Raw genomic sequence first — 16,346 nt, 5'->3', positions numbered from 1 at the left:
TTGTCTTTTCCCTCCAGAGGATTAGTGATGATGTTGCTAGATTCGTCACCGTGTCTAAAGAAGCCTAGTTTGGGAATACACACCCATTATAGAAACTATTTTTTCGAATGCCATGTCGAAAACATTTTGCAAAACAAAAAAATAAAATTCGAAAGTCTTTTTTTTTATTTTCATGTTCGAAATGGGCCCCCCCAACCCTCCAACCCCCTCCTTTTTTTTGGTAAGCCTTTTTTTACTCACAAAACCAAAAAAAACATGTAAATTAAAAAAAAACATTCCATTTTTTTTTCTTTTTTTTTTTCGGCCAAATGTTTTCAACATTGTCATTTGAAAAAATGCATTCGACATATTAACTGGATACCACGGAAACTGTGCAGAACAGGAATATATGTGCACTTGCAAATTGAGAGTCTCCTCGATGCTGCAAACCTACTGCATATATAATACATTTTGACACACCCAAGAGGCAATAACATTTCTGCAAAAGGTTGTGACAAACATCAGTTCTCGTAATGACTGCCCTCCCACCTAAACCTTCTGCGGGTAAAAAACAAAGAATGAAGATGCTCAATGAGTTCACAAGGACACTTTCCTTAGAGCAATCAAACTCAACCAGAGGAAATCTTAAATCGTAGGTATCCTTTCACTATAGAGCTTGGCATTTCTCTGGCTATGAGGACACAAGACCATCGCAATTTTCATTAGCTCCCGCTCAAGCCAATCCACAGTATACCTTCTGCAATGAGTGGGGAAGAAGGTTCTTTTAAACCAGTTTATTGACAGTAGTTTAGGGATTCCACCATCCAGAAATCCACAGCAGCAGAGGATTCTGTTTCAAGCAAATCACTCTCAACACTAATTTGCTTGTCCTAATGTAGTCCAATTTACTGATCCCATATTTTGCTGCCAAAAAGATCATAGGCTACGGATATAGAGGTTTAGGTTTTTAGTGATGGACGTAATCTATTTACACCAAGACTTAGTTGCCTATAGAGAGAACAGATCATAGGGCTTAGAATGGAAAAAAATAATCGAAGACGTTGAGTGGACAGCCATTTGCATACAGTAAAGGGTCATTCAAGCCTTGAAATTTGCAAAGGTTAAACTGTAAAGCGTTTTAGCAAATGACCCAATGTATCCGTTCAGTCATTAGACGGAATCCCACAATCCCAATGAAGAATTTGAAAGAAGAAAATGTTATAGACATTACTTTGTTGTACTTATGCCAGATTGTTGTTGATATGCTCACCAACAGATCCTTTTATAAAAGGACTTTTATAGGTTTCATCCCAAAAAAACAAAAACTAAGTACATGCAGTGATGTACTTGTAAAAGTAGTAGAAATGGGGGGGAAAAGGACATCCCAATTACTCACAATATCCAAATGATACCACTACGACATATCCAGTGGCCCGATACTGAATCTGAACCACCCAGACAAATAGCCACACCTTGAACGTTTACAGTGGCATTCTATTTATTTTTCGCTTGTTAGGCGCTTATACAGGAAGTAAATACTGCTTCAAAGCGCCCACAGGGCACCATCGAGAGGACAAGGATGAGAAACAATGAAAATAGATAAAAAATATTAAATTCAGACGAGGGAGGGGAAGGACGAACCTACTATGCTGTTTGAGTATTCATGTGCAAGTGCAAGAGGGAGAGGGAATGGGAAAGGTGCCGGGGTGCTCATGGGTGAACATGTGAAATGTAAGGTAAGTGCGATCCTCCAGGGGTGAAGGGTGAGCCGAGGCAAGTGTTGAGGATAGACAGAAGCTGGGGCGATTTGGTGTGGGAGGTCAGGACCCGAGGATGCATAAGAGCCCTGGACACCAAACAAGCAATTGTGAGATTAGCAGAGGAGAGAGGGAGGGAAGGAAGGAAGGAGCAGGTAAAAAGGAAGGTCTTGAGAATCTTCCAGAATTCAAGAAATCTTGCTCAAGACGAAGAGGGAGGGGGAGGCTGTTCCAAAGAAGGGTGCCAGCTGAGGAAAGCGATCGACCTCATGCCCTCAGTTTAGCAAAACGCTTTACACACAGAGTTGGTGCGAGAGAAGCGCATAGGCTTAGAGGGGAAATATTTAGTAAGAGAGAGTTACAGAGAGAGTTACAGATAGTGTGGTCCCCAGACAGCCTTGTGGATGATACAGAGGGATTTTAATTTAATCTGTGAATCAACCGGGAACCAGTGAAGACTTTAGGGCAAGAGAGATGCGGTCCCTGGGCTTGAGGCCAAGGATAAGCATTGCTGCCCTATTCTGGATTAGCTGGAGGGGTCGTAGAGTGGACACAGATAGATTCAGGAAGAGGCTATTGCAATAGTCAAGCCTAGAGAGAACCAGGGCTTGGGTAACATTGAGCTTCTGGGGAAAGGGAGAAAAGGAAGAATTCCATTGAGAAGGAAAAGCTGAAAGTAGGACTTCTTGGCACTGCCCTCAGTGTGAGGAAGGAGAGAGTGAAGTCGAAGATAACCGAGGTTTCTAGCTTCAGAAGAGGGAACAGGGGAGAGCCCATGGAAGAAGGCAAGGGTGAAGGCAAGAAGTCAGGTGCAGAGGTTCTAATGGGAAGGATCTCCATTTAACTGGCATTGAGACAGAGATCATTAGAAGTGGACCAGGTCTGGATGGAAGACTGAAAGTCTGTCAGGGAAGGTACAAGAGGGTCAGCCGGGAGTTTGAAGAAGAGTTGTGTGTTGTCAGCATAACACTGGAAGTTGGAGGAGGAGATGAGGAGTGCCAGCTGAGTAAGGTAGATGTTAAAGAGCCAAGGCGAGAGACTAGGGGGACACCACAGGTGGAGAAGGAAGTAGGAGAGGAGAAGGTACCCAGGATGACTTGGGAGGAGCTGTCAGTTAGGAAGGAGGTCAGCCAGTCCAGTGCCCGCTCTGAGATACCAAGGGTGTCATGGAGCATTTGTATGAGGATGGAGTGGTTGACCATGTCAAATGTAGGGGAGGGATCAAGGAGGATGAGGACAGCAGGAGAGAGTTGGAATCCAGGGATGTAAGCAGTTCTTCATGGGTGTTCAGAAGAGCAGATTCCATGCCTCTAGATGCTCGGAATCTGGAATTATGGTCGCGGAGACCGCTAACAAGTTCAGTGTGAGAGTTGAGACAGGACAGGGCTAACTTCTCCAACAGTTTCCCCAGTAAGGGGGTGATCGAGATGGGGCGGTAGTTGGCTGGACACAAGGGTCCGCTGATGGAGGGGGTGCACATGTGAGTGCTTGAGGGAGGAGGGGAAAGAACCTGTAGCAAAGGAGTGGTTACAGAGATCAGCGAGTGCAGGGGAGAGAGAGCTAATGTCCTTGATGGTTCTGGATGAGCAAGGGGAAACCTCTTTGGAAGAGACACTCATGGAGCGGACAACTCTGATGACTTCTTCCATTGAGACAAGGGCAAAGGAGAAGGAGGAAGGAGGAGGGTGAGTGGCCAAGGGAGGCAAGGGTGTGAGGGATGGGATGGGAGAATGAGTGACAAGCTTGTTCAGGATGTTCTGAGTTTTTGTGGTGAAGTGAGTGGCAAGTGCATTGCAGAGGGCCTGAGAAGGAATAGGGGAGGAGGATACTGCGGAAGGGTTGGCAAGTACCCTGCAGATTTTGAAAAGCTCAGCTGTGTTGTTGGCAGCGACATATATCTGTGCCTGAATATGGGCCCTTTTCTTGGCACAGATAGAGGGTCTGTATTGCGTTTGGAGCAGACAGGAAATTTGTCAGAGGATGAGCCTGAGGTTTGCCACTTCTGTTCTACAGCTCTGCACCATCGTTTCAGGTCTGCACGTTCAGAGTCATACCAAGTGTTGCACTTAAAGGCAGATTTCAAGCGGATCATCATGACTGGGGCAAGAATGTCAAGGGTGTTGGGATGGACAGGTGGAAGTTGCTGAGAGCAGTGTCAGTGGTAGAGTCTGAGTTGGGAGGGCAAGGGGGGATACATGTGAAAGTGAAGGCAGCAGCTGACACTCGTTTCATCAGCCAGATGTTTGTGAAAAAGGTTGGCAGGGCTTTTGGAGGAGTGTTCACTGAGCCATAGGGACCCACGTTGGAGGAGAGAAGAGAGTGGCGAGACCAAGAGAGAGGGGTGACCAGGGTAGATGAGAGGGGGGAGGTCAGAGTGGATGATTGTGTCCCGAGTGTGTCCAGCAGAGTGGGTTGGACCAGTATGAAGTATGGAGTGGGATAGAGAGGTGCAAAGGCCAATGAAAAGAGTAGATTTGCCAGGGCAGTTCAAGTGGATGTTAAAGTCACCGAGGAGCAGTAGGTTGCAGGAGGTTGAGATTAAAGAGGAGCAGAAATCAGCCTATTCAGAGGAAGAGGGAGGTAGCGCCTGGAGGCCGGTAAATGGTAGCAATGGTCAGGGTGGAGGAAGGAGAGATTACCAATTTGTATACCAGGCTCTCAGAGGAGTAGAGCTGAGTGGGTAAGAAGGAAGCCACTGAGGGATGATTAAGGCAACCCCACTGTCAGCATGATGAGGTCGAGGCTTGGAGATCTCAATGCCGTCAGGTAGGAGGAAGTCAAAAGCGGTGACTGAGCTGGCCTTGAACCAGGTCTGAGAGCGCGAATATCAAGGTCTGTGTCTTCAAGGAGGCGGCAGACGTCAGCAGAGTGTTGGCTGAGTGGGCATTAAAAGTCCCCAGGTAGACACGATTTCTGACTTTGAAGGTTTTCTGAAGTGGAGTACAGGGGGAAGTAGGGGGAGAGGCAGAAGAAGGAAGTAAGTTAATGAGGGATTGCAGGATCCGGTCAAAGAGAAGGCAATTGTCCTGAGGACCGTGAAACAGGATAGTGCCAGTTTGATAGACATTAATGATGCAGCGTGAGGAGAAGAAGCCCGCCAAGACTACTTCCCACTTGGTGCCACCATTAATGGGCGAGGACGAGAAACAAGAGAGTAGATATGAGAATTTCATAGGTTTGGAGAGGGGACACAGAAGAGGATTATCAGTGAAGATTTCTCTGGAGGATGCACCGACAAAGGCGTCTGTAATGGGAGGGCCAAGATTTGCACCCACAATGTCTTTTTTGTACTTTTTTTCATCCAGATTTTGTGGGGGAGGGAGGGTAGGTTATAGTGTAACAGTTAGAAAAGATTGGACAGATGGAAAGTGCCTTCTGAGTGGCAGAGGAGAGATGTGAAAAAGGGAAAGAAAGGGGGGGTTTGCAATGCACAAACCTGGCCTTTACACAGAGGTGGCCTAGTAGTTAAGGGGGCTCAATACAAAGGCAGAGCAATAGATGGGGTGAAGACATCAACTTTTGTTAGAAAGAATACAATGCAGCGTACCCAGCGATGCATGATGTTAAAAAGCACACCGACCTAGATTCGGTTTTTGTAAAACAGGAATAAAAGCAGTGCACCACAATGTGGGTGCAAGATGTTAAAAAGCACACATACCTGGATGCGCGTTTTACCAGGAGTACAAGCAGCGTACACAGGTATGCAAGAGGAAGGAGAAAACACAGCTTGAGATGTATACCAAATGTAGTACACAGGGAGCAGCGAAGTACAGCGAAAAACCAAGAAGAATCCGTTTTTGGAACAGCACAGTTACAGGACCAGGGAGTTTGCTGGTAGAGGCAATCGGACAGTTCAGTCATCACTCACGTTTTTGGTTCGAGTTCTGCGCAATGTGTGCCATGGAGGCTGGAGGAAATTAATGTTGCACGGGAACGAGGTGGGGACAGGCACAGACAGGAGTAGGCCAGCAATAGCCTGCCGGCTTTTCTGGATTGGGCATTTTTAGAAAGAGGGGCCCAATCAGAGTGATTCCTTGCCCAAGGAGCCCAGACACTCCAGTGCCTACAGTAGAGGGGCGGCCATAATGTAAAGGAGGCCAAATGTTGCCACTCAATGAACTCCCAGAGCACACAGCACCCGAAAAACACAGTGTAAGCATTTCAGTATAAACAATTTTTTTCTTAAAATAAAACGAAATTTAGTAGGTGCAAATGAGCTTCTGGCGCTGCTTGTGGGGTTCCGGGGGGGTGGGGGGTTTGCTGATGGTCCCATTAAACCCCAAAAGGGCTTACCTTTCGTGTCTGTGCTGGGAGACAGGGAGTCCCAGCCTCGTGGTGGCAGCAGGGGCTCATGCTGGCCAGTTGCCTCCTCGAAGAACTGCAGGCAGAGGAAGGCTCTCCCAGAGGTCTTCAATGTGGGCCCAGGGAAACAGGCTGGCAATAGAGTGCCGGCTTAATGGGTAAGTAATTACTGTACCCAAGTTGGGTCGTAAAATTCTTCATTTTGTGACCAAATGTTCGAGGGTCTACAAGAATGGTGGAGAGTTATGCAGTAGGATTCTTCATATTGGGCCTTAGGTACAATCCAAGAGTCGCCGGAGGACATAAGGAAATAGCCACCTTTGCTCCAGCCAGGAGAACATAAACGTCTTAAAATAAAAGTCTGGGAGTTTGGCCATCTTGGAAGGCCAAAAATGGGTCTTGCAGCTTGTCCGTTCTCTGCTCTTATCTGGTTGGGTGTTCCAAAAACGAAACCCTCTAAATGTCCATGAAGCAAGCACATAGCATGCCCCAGGGGCCTAGTGATTTGGTAGTTCTAGAAATACTTTGTTAGATTGTAAAGGATTGCAGGTTTTACGACATTCCACAAATGCTTACATCAAGTGTGCCAATAATTAATCTTTTTGGTCTGAATGCAACTTGCAATTGCATAACTATTTTGTAGGTATCTCCGATGTAGCTGCAAATAAACCAAACTGAAACCAATTCGCCAGATCCCTGTGCTTCAATTATGTTTGATGACGGGCCGAAGGACCAGGTTTGAATAGAACACCCTGACCGGTACCCTTGAAGAGCATTTTTAATACAATAAAATACACATTTGCAAAGACGGTGAGGCACCCTTTACTCAAATTCTACGAACAGCAACTTTGTTTCCAACAAATCAAGGGCTCCCATTTACATTCACATAAACACTACTGTCCTGTTATAGGTGGTTGTTTATATGGATACATACACCCTCTTACCTATGCACTTCCTACTTTTTCAGAAGATGGTTTGTAGCTGAAGTACATGGATACCACAGCTATGCTTTGGTAATGGGGCTTTTTCACAGGAGGGGCCGAGAAGCCAACTAGCCTTTCAAAAAACAGAATTACCCACATCTTATTTATGAATACTAAATCAAAACAGATTGGGCTTTCACATACTTGCAGACGACAATTAAAATGTGTTAATCGAACCAAATGAACACAGACTGTGGACAAAAGATTATATACACAAATTAAAAAGAAATATTGAAAGTTTCACTCACAAACAATAAAATACCAACATCTAGTCTGTCATCTATATAATCTAACCAGGATACACAGCTCCATTACTACTGGCATTATCATGCAAAGATTTTGCCTTAGTTACAAAATATATGAATAGAAAATGTGCAGGAGAACCTAATATTGCAGTGCTGAAAACACAAACCAATAGTTTGGTCTGATTCAATCAATATGCAAATGATGTTCTACAAAAGGCATGTTGTTGGCTATATAGCGCAATGGATACAGGTTTGGGGCATTCTTTCCACAAATGCTGTCACTTCCCCCTCAAAGGGCAGTCTTTTGCATGCGCAGATCAATTGACAGGCCTCAGCTCCCACCTTACTCATGCTTGAATTACCACATCACCCACTCTGTGTTTTTTCTTTTCTTTTCAAATCTGTCTCTTCAAGATTTTTAGACAGGAGTACAAATAAAGTTTCAAACGTGTTAAACTATCTTTATGCATCTCCAAAGCCTTCTATACTTTGAGAAACAAAGCTACAATAAACCACTGTCACTTTTACTCTGCAATCTTGATGCACAGCAGCAGGTTAGTCGAGTGGATGCTTTAAACTTTTAAGCTCTTATATTTCAAACTTATGTTATTGCCACCAATAAACGAGTTTTTGAAAATTGGCTATCCAAGTCACAAGAGACCATAGGTTCAAGAATTGACATTAGGTTAAATTACCACTGGGGAGCAAGATCTTGGATCGACAGATGTAAATGCAGGAAGGATTTAAAGTCATGCTCAATAGCTTCATTATAAAAAGGAAATGGCATCAATGGATTTATGGAGATAGGCTGCCAGGATCATGAGCTTTCCTCACTTCAACAGCTTGAATTTGTCTACCATTTTTTACCATCTGAAGGTACACTGTGGGTTGGGTGGTGTGAGGGGTCAGAAATGTCAGGCAGACAACTGTGAAGGTTTTCAAAAGATGCCTATTAACTCAAAAGGTTGGATAAACACCTCGCTATCCCTACCCTGACAAGGATTTCCTTGCCTAAAATAAACTAAAGGAAACATTCCAACAAAAGAATTGGCATTTGTAGTAAAGAGGTTTATTTCTAATTTAGTAAAATAAGGTTGCAAAGTCTAGTATTCAGTTTCCAGGTGTGGGGTATGAAGGCATGATGAAGCAAGACACAGACAACAGATTCAAATTCGTACTCAAAACAAGTTTATTTAACTTAACATGCAGGTTGGTGTAAGGCCTAACTTGCCCTATGCTAAGGTGGGATTTCCCTACCTAAAGAAAACTAAGGATAGTCTGTGTTAGGATGTCCAAATCAAGTTTTTCTCTGCGTCCAAAACCTAAACCTGCCCTCACAACGAACTGTAGATGATGTGTAGGGACGCAAGCCTCAAAAGAATAGGGTTCAACAAAAGGTTCAGAGCTCCCTCCAGCTCTTGGCTTAGGATCATCTTCCACAAGTTCAAAATATTTCTCAGAATACTGGGGTTCCCTTCCCCAAGAGTTCAAACCTTCTTGCTTCCAAAAATAATACAGTTCCTTGGGACACTTCATTTCGGGGTTCCCGTCTCACAGGGTTCAAAACTTCCAGCTTTCAAAATGAACAGTTCTGTTTCCGAACTTGTTTCTTACACAATGTGGCAACACACAAGCTTGACTTCAAACATCCTTGCATTGGTTTTTACCAACTAGGGCACTCCGTCTAGGTGCAGTTGTTGGACCACAAAGTCCACCCATTACAGGTCACGCAACCAATACCCCTTCTTACTGCTTCCATGAACCTTAAGCCATTAGTTACATTCGACTGTGATGCTTAGATGGTTTCTCAGTGTCCCACTCTTTAGACACCGTCGCGTTACTGGCTTAGCCACCATGTACTTTATTATTGTATTCCTCTGGCTCTTGCCAACACAAGTTTCTCTCGGCTTGCAATGGATTGGCCCCTCTTAACTTTGGGTCACTCTTTAGTTTATAAAGTTCTTTCTCTCCTTGGTAGTCTCTTGGCTTTGCAATTACTCGTTTAATAAACTGTCTTCCTTTACTTCACTTTCATGCATTGCTTTGCTTTGCTTTCACTCCACTCCACTCATGAGTATTCAATTGACTTTTCAGTCTGTACGCCATTCACAATTGCCATCAATATTTTTCGCTCTGCGTTATTCATAAATGCTTTCAAGTAGTTTGAGTTTACTCGATATCAGTCATCACAAGTGCTTTCAATTTGTTTCAGTTCATTTGATATCTTGACAACACTTGTTCCAGTTTTCAACAAGTTTAATCCCTTTGCTGTCCACTCAGCATTTGCAAAAGGACTTGCTTATACGTGACCGGAGCACCCCAGACGGAGTGTGTATTGGTTTTGGACTCACTGGTTGCATACTGCAGTGTTCTTCCTCTTGGCGTCCTCTGCGATGGGATCTCCAGGCTCTGGCTGCTTCCCGGCTTCTCCAAATGAAGCCTTCCTCTTGCGGTCTGCAACACGCAAACCACCCGCTCTCCTGGCTTCCTCTGGTGGCAGCTGCAGTCAAGGGGTGCTCCACGGTTTCTCTCAACAAGACCTGCTCTGGCAGATAGCAGGACCTCTGGACCCTTGCACAGCCGACCACGGCTACGGCATCCCCTTCTCCAGCGCAGCACTGCGCCAGCTACCTGTGTCTCCAACTTCATTTCCTCCAGCCCATTCGTCGTCACCAAGAACGGTGGGCATTTTTATACTTCTCAGGTGTGTTAAGTGGCACCAGGTGTGGGTCATTGAGTTCTCTTGCCTGACTTTGGAGGACTCTGTTCCTCTGGTATGCCCCCATAGTCCTTTTCCTCGTCTCAGTACCACAGTGGTTTTTGGTACTGTCCGATTTAATAAAAGAAATGTTTGCACATCAATTTGGTCTCTGATATATGTGTGTGTTAGTGGAATGAGTAGGTGTCCTCCTAGTTGGTCTGTTACTCGTCCCAGTACTAAGGTGTTGTTTCTGGGGACCAATTTGGAAGGAGGGAAAGGGTTGACAATATCCCACAAAGGCTTTAGGTATAGAGGGCTCATTATGAAAGGAAAAATGGGGATACCGCGTCTCATACAAGGACATCCTCTTCCCATTCCTCATGTTCCATCCACCCAGATGATCCACCCTCGCATATCCACCCCTAGGGTCGGAATCCAAAAGCGATAACCTTTCCTTGGCCACCCGAGGAGGATTCTGGGGAAGAGGTGAGGACACCCTCAGCTTCTTCACAGGGGATAAACATGCTCAAGGAATTCTACCATTAGGTCTGTTCCTTCTAATGGTATAGCATTGAGGAAAAGGCTGCTGAGAAAGGCTGATTCAAAAACTGGGTAACCAAATGACAAACAATGGGACATCCTCGTGGTTCTTCAGGAAGAACAAAGTGGCTGCATTGTTAGTGCAAACAAACTAATATTCCTCCAAAAAAATGAAATTTCAGCAAGAGTGAAAGACCAGAGAGTGCGATGAAGCAGACATTGGCACAGCAACCACTACACCAATGGATACTAACGCTAAAAAATGACACACCTGGACGGAACACATTCAGAACACTTGTCTCAAGACCACAGAAGTAGGATTCCAAGGTTAGAGGAGAAATGAATAATTTCTGATTATTTCTAAAACCTGGGTCAATGAGCATCATGGTGCTATTGGATGCCATCATTTTAACTTTTACCTGGGGTGCTAGGCAAATATAAAGTCCTAGAGCCCAAGCTGCTCTGAAATAACCAAGCTGTTGTGTGTGTAAAATTCAGAAAATAATTCTTTATTAACAAGAAAACATTGTAGAGAGACGTGGGTTTCAAGCAAGCTCAACATTTACAACACCTGAAATAGCCAGTTTAAGAGTAGAGCCTGAATGTATGGAGCCTGTGAATAGTTTACACTGTGTAGAGGAATTTACAATATCCTCAGAGATAATCAATTAAAAAAGAAGGGCTTGCACTATTGCTGCCCCAATAAGGAAACTGGAAATACTTCAAAAAATGAACTTGTGATGCAATATAATGGGAGTATGCATTCTAGAGATCACGGAACATACCCAACCCGTCAAACTGCGCTGTCAGAATAATATAACTCAAAGTTACCATATAGGAGGTTTCAGAGCAAGACATTGCCTGTGACATACTGAACTGACATACAGATACAGCCACGACCCCCCAACACAAAGCCACCACTTACCTGAGTTCCAGGTGTGGGAGTGTGAGAGCTGCTCTCAGGAGTGCTGGCAAGGGCAAGTGCGGTAGCTAGTTCACTCTGTGTAATAGGTCGTGGCCCAGCAGCCCCAGAGTAACCAAGTGAGGCAGGGCGTGATCCAGATGCGCTGCTGGAGGGAGTGGATCTGGTGCTCTGTGAAGATTAAGCGCATTCATTTAAAATACATTGTTTTAATATATACACACCAAAACCTGGACAGAAGATTATTTACTTGTAGAACATGCTAATTTCCAGCTTCTCACCACGGTCCACCAACATCTACATCCTGGGGAACGATGTGAACTTTGTGGACATACTGAAGCAGGAATACTGGATTGCTTAATTCTACCTACAAAAATGTTGAAACAGCAACCCTGAAATACATTTTTAATGCGACCAGGAGGATAAAGTGCAATTCACACATAGTTGGAGAATGATTTCTCTCTTCCATATTTAACATTAGCACCCTGGCAGGGGGTGCCAGACAATCAGGTGGCAAGGAACGCAGGCTTGAACTGCCGGCGAAAGCCTGCGGTCCATGCCGCCTGACGGCCGGCTCCCCATCGCCATCTTCTCCCCACCCCTTTTTTTCCATCCTCTAATTACCTTATTTCAGTGGCGACTCCTCCTCTCCTTACCCTTGCCTCTCGCAGGCTGCCATGGAAAGGGAAGAGGTGCTCCGCATTGAGCGCCGCCTTCCCTTTCCATGGCGGCCATCTTTGTAAAGGATTTTCCTTCGTACAACGGGACGCAGCGCGTGTCACGTAGAACGAAGGAAAATCCTTTTATTTTTGGGGCACCCCGGGTTAATGCTTTGGTAGCCCAGGTTGCTAATGCCTTAAGTCCCTGTTTCAAGTGCTGGTACTGAGGGCAATGGCCCGGAGCCCTCATTAATGGTCCTCGCTTTGCTCGGTCTGATAACTTGGGATGCCAGACTGTTCCCACCCCCCACCCCCGTTCCAGCCCTTCGAATGGGGGCTTAACGTCACATTGAAAGGTGTACTACGCTTCCCTCCAACCTTGCTACAAATCTTTCAGTGAGGACTTAAAAAGTACAAACATACTAGAACATACATACTCTAGTGTCTTGTCCTGTTTCCTGCATACCATTGGGATGTCATCCTTACAGGGACGGGACCACTCATCGCAGCAATAATAAAAAGAAAAGTCAAAGGGCGCATTGCATGAGAAGCCGGTGCAGCGGCTCCTTCTCCCCACCTCCCTCCCCCACGATGCTCCTCAGGAACCAACACCTAGTCCCTTTATCTGTGTCTAATAGGTAAAGAAAAATGGCCAGCAATGTATGCCTTTGGTGAACCATTCCTAGACTATTTGCCATGTACTAAACTCGAAGGAACAAAATTGTCCACTTGACACCCTGTCGCCGTTTTTTGGGGGCCACAGCCATTCCCACTATTGAAGTAGGTCTCATTCCTCGCAGACCCTCATCTGTGCAAACGTTGCCTCGTCTTGGATCAGGAAGGGGATACTCTAAGATGTCCTCTTGCTGCATGCTCTGTAATGTCAGCTATCCTACTGTGAAGACCTTTTCCATCAACCAGTCATACAATGATTTTAGGACTTCAAAGATAAGGTGTGGTTTCCCTTCACAAAGTCTACCCGCAAGGACTTATTCCTGCAGTGCAGCCTGCCAAAGGGAGTGTTAAAACTTCAGTCAGGCAAGCAGCTTTCCTCTCAGATAAACCCTACCATGGAAATCCCTAAAGCTGGCATATGAGTAGTCCACTTCCATCTCAGCTGATGGGTTACGGCAGGCTCTCTTGACTGGAATTTCGTTTGGGCATACCACCAGACCTTAAAGGAGGCTGTATGGCACTAAGCCCAACACCAACAGTTTCACAGAGGGTCACTGCCCTAGCCTTCCACAAGTGTCGGTTGGTTGCCTTGTCCACGCCAGCCACCACTGGGCCATTTACTGGAACTCTAGAGCACCTTATGTCGGGCTACCTATGCATCGAGGCAAACCCACCTACATAATGGTAAAAGAAAATGACATCCAAGTAGCCACCTCCGGAAACTTCCCCGGCCAGATCAAAGCCGTGGGGAGGGCCCAGAGTGCCCATTATGTTCACTCGCTGCCAGTGATGGAACCCCAGGACAAAGTTCATCCAGGGGAGGATTCTTTTGCAGAGATTGTGTCTCAATGCCACAGGCAGAGGCTCATCAGGACTCACAATCCTTGCAAGTGTAGGGAGACCACAGTGCAAAAGTACATACCCTGGTATGCACATGCAGGGGTTTACCTACATTCATCCTCAGCCTGCTATATAGGTTCCATGAACCAGTTTTGACGCACTGCACCCCAGCATAAAGTCTCCTCCCATGTGGAAAGGGGAAGACAGCCGCTACCTGATCCTGGCCCTGAAGTTGGTATTATGAGGGAGGACCACATGGAAGGAGATGGCTGTCGGGGAGATGTGGTGACGCCATCAGGAGAGACGTAGCATTCTTCTATTTCATGTGAAGAAGACCCTATCATTCCGGAGTTCCTGAGAGCATGTGATTTTTGAAATTCCTCCAGTTGTAAAACCCTGAAACCCCTTCTCGTCAAACATCCTAGAAAGAATACCATTCACTCTTTACACATACATGACACCCATAAAACACATTTAACATCTCCTGTTTGTAATGGTTGTTATTTAAACAAAGATGTAAAGCAATGGAACTTGAAAAGGTTCAAAACTTCTTTTGACTCCAACTCCCATAAAGCCTCAAGTACTGAAACGAGGAAGGAGTCAACGTGGAATGAAGGAAACATCAAGTTAACGTGCAGACTAGTTGTCATACTAATAAGTCCGCTGCGCAGGACATTTGCACCCGAGGAATACATGCAATTAAGGAGAGGAGAGCTGCAGAGCAAGCAAACCAAGAAGCAGAACCAACAGCAGAAGCAGACACAGGAGATGAGTTGTGCTGGGAGACCCAGACGCTTCCAGGTAACCACCTGGAAGCATACTTTACCGGAGGGACGGGAGTCTGGTGAAAGTGCAGCAGGTACCTTGGAAGGACTACTAGAAAGCAGACAACCGCCGCCAGGCTGTAGGAGACGCGGTCCTGTGGGACTGCCTCAGTCCCATCGGCAAGTAGTTGTGAAGCCGACGCGGGAACCGAATGAGGGTCTGCATGACAGGGGAAGCCTTCCCAGAGATAGAACTTAGCCGCAGCTACACGTTACGCCTATGAAGTTGGGAGTCCCAGTACAAGCCAACGAACCTACGAACAATTGAATAACTATTTTGAATAACAACCAATAGATTGGAAAGGCAAAAGTTAGAAAAATCTCTTTATATGAAATGTCAATTTGAGGAAAATTGGAAAAAACAGCATCAGCAGGAGCGATGCAGCTCTACGCATGTCCCCTGTGTGTTGCCAATAAAGTTCAATTCTGTTTCTATAAAAGAACTTGTAGATACTGTGCATGCGCGCACGTCGAGCCACCTACTCCCTGAGGCCAGCAGCTCGCCGGACGCCTGTTAAACTGCTCTTCAGTACGCTGAACGTTTAGCCTTGCAAGTGTTTTTCAGCAATTTTTCTCGATTTCTAAATGTTACTCAGCACGTTGACTCACAGAAACAACATGATCCATTACATTACAACCTCACAATACACTGCTGTTTCTCTACCTTTTGCACTAGTTGCCAACTGCTAAGCAACATGACGCGGCACTCCATATAGTTACGCCATGTTTTTCATTAGCGCTTTGCCAACTGTGGATATTCTACTCTTGCCGACACAGAATTTGAGGCACTTCCATAAGGCTTGTTATCACCAATAGAAGCACTGCATGTTCCCGAATCTGCCCCAGTTTTGGTGACATCTCTTACTCCATGGTGCCTTAAATACTAATTAACATAGCCTTGCGTGGCTCACATCCAATTTCTTTGCTTTAATCTGCCTGTAGCCCAAATTCTGGAGAATTTCCGTCTTCAAGCTCCATCCTGGTGTCATAACCTTTCTTGGATCTGGCCTTTTCACCTAAAGAGCGTCCCTGCAAGATCAGGTACGCCATCTTTGAGGATAGTACTTCACCTTTTCTTCTAAAACCAATTTATAATTAGGCTTGTTACCTTCCAAGCCCCTAAGGAAAAGGTTGCTTGCTGCCTGTATGCAAGACAGTGCTCAAGAAAAATATTCATCAAGACGCCACCTTATTACCATAGGTAGGTCGCCGACTACAGTTCTCCCCCGAACCTACTCATAAGGTTTTCTGATCACATTCCCCTCTTTTCAAAACTGTTTTTATTCCTTTGATTTTTAGATGAATAGATTAATCTGCTGCAACAGGCCCTCACGCTAACAGCGCTGCATAGTGACCTGACGACAGTTCGGAACATTGTATATTCTGTATCACTTTGTGAACTTGATGTTAAAATTACCTCTGAACCAGAAACACCATATTGTTGTGTCGACACAACAAACTGTTAATGTTGTAATAGTACATGAAATGTCACTCACGTTGCTACTAACCAAACTATTTACAGAACTGTATGCTTCCTTGCTCTGTGCATGACTAATGTTCATAGTCCCTAGTTTTAATATGTATTTTTGAATACGAATACATTTTGTTTTACCTGTATTATTCCCACTCCAGTGATGTAATCACTGGCTAGTCTATAATTACACATAGCCCCCTGTAGTTCTGCTTGTACCTCCAATGCAGTAAAGAGAGGGGTAGCCTTTCGACTCCATCCTTGTGCTATGAAGAGGTTGACAGGCAGAACTCCCATATACGAGATGTCAATATGAAGGAAGTTGGAACTAGTAGTACCCGAAGTCAATGAGGTTTAAACAGATTAGGAATGAAACTGATATACTTGGAAAGAAAGTGAACACTGTAGGAAGACCTGGTTAAAGAAACATCAGACAGTGAACCCTTTT

General features: G+C 45.2%; 1 protein-coding gene across 7 annotated transcripts in view; it reads right to left on the bottom strand.

Annotated features, from left to right (window-relative positions):
• The window catches only part of UBL7 (ubiquitin like 7), a 396,382-nt gene that overhangs the window by 144,205 nt on the left and 235,831 nt on the right, over positions 1 to 16,346 (bottom strand). For all 7 annotated transcript variants that reach the window (XM_069624581.1, XM_069624586.1, XM_069624580.1 and 4 more), the window contains one exon: positions 11,433 to 11,600. In XM_069624581.1, coding sequence (XP_069480682.1) covers positions 11,433 to 11,600 — 168 coding nt within the window. The remainder of the gene's footprint in view (positions 1 to 11,432; positions 11,601 to 16,346) is intronic.

Source organism: Ambystoma mexicanum, chromosome 11, assembly GCF_040938575.1.
Source record: "Ambystoma mexicanum isolate Mex_15411 chromosome 11, UKY_AmexF1_1, whole genome shotgun sequence".
Taxonomy (NCBI): domain Eukaryota; kingdom Metazoa; phylum Chordata; class Amphibia; order Caudata; family Ambystomatidae; genus Ambystoma; species Ambystoma mexicanum.
The sequence above is the reverse complement of the archived record's forward strand: the minus strand, read 5'-3'. Positions and strand labels throughout refer to the sequence as shown.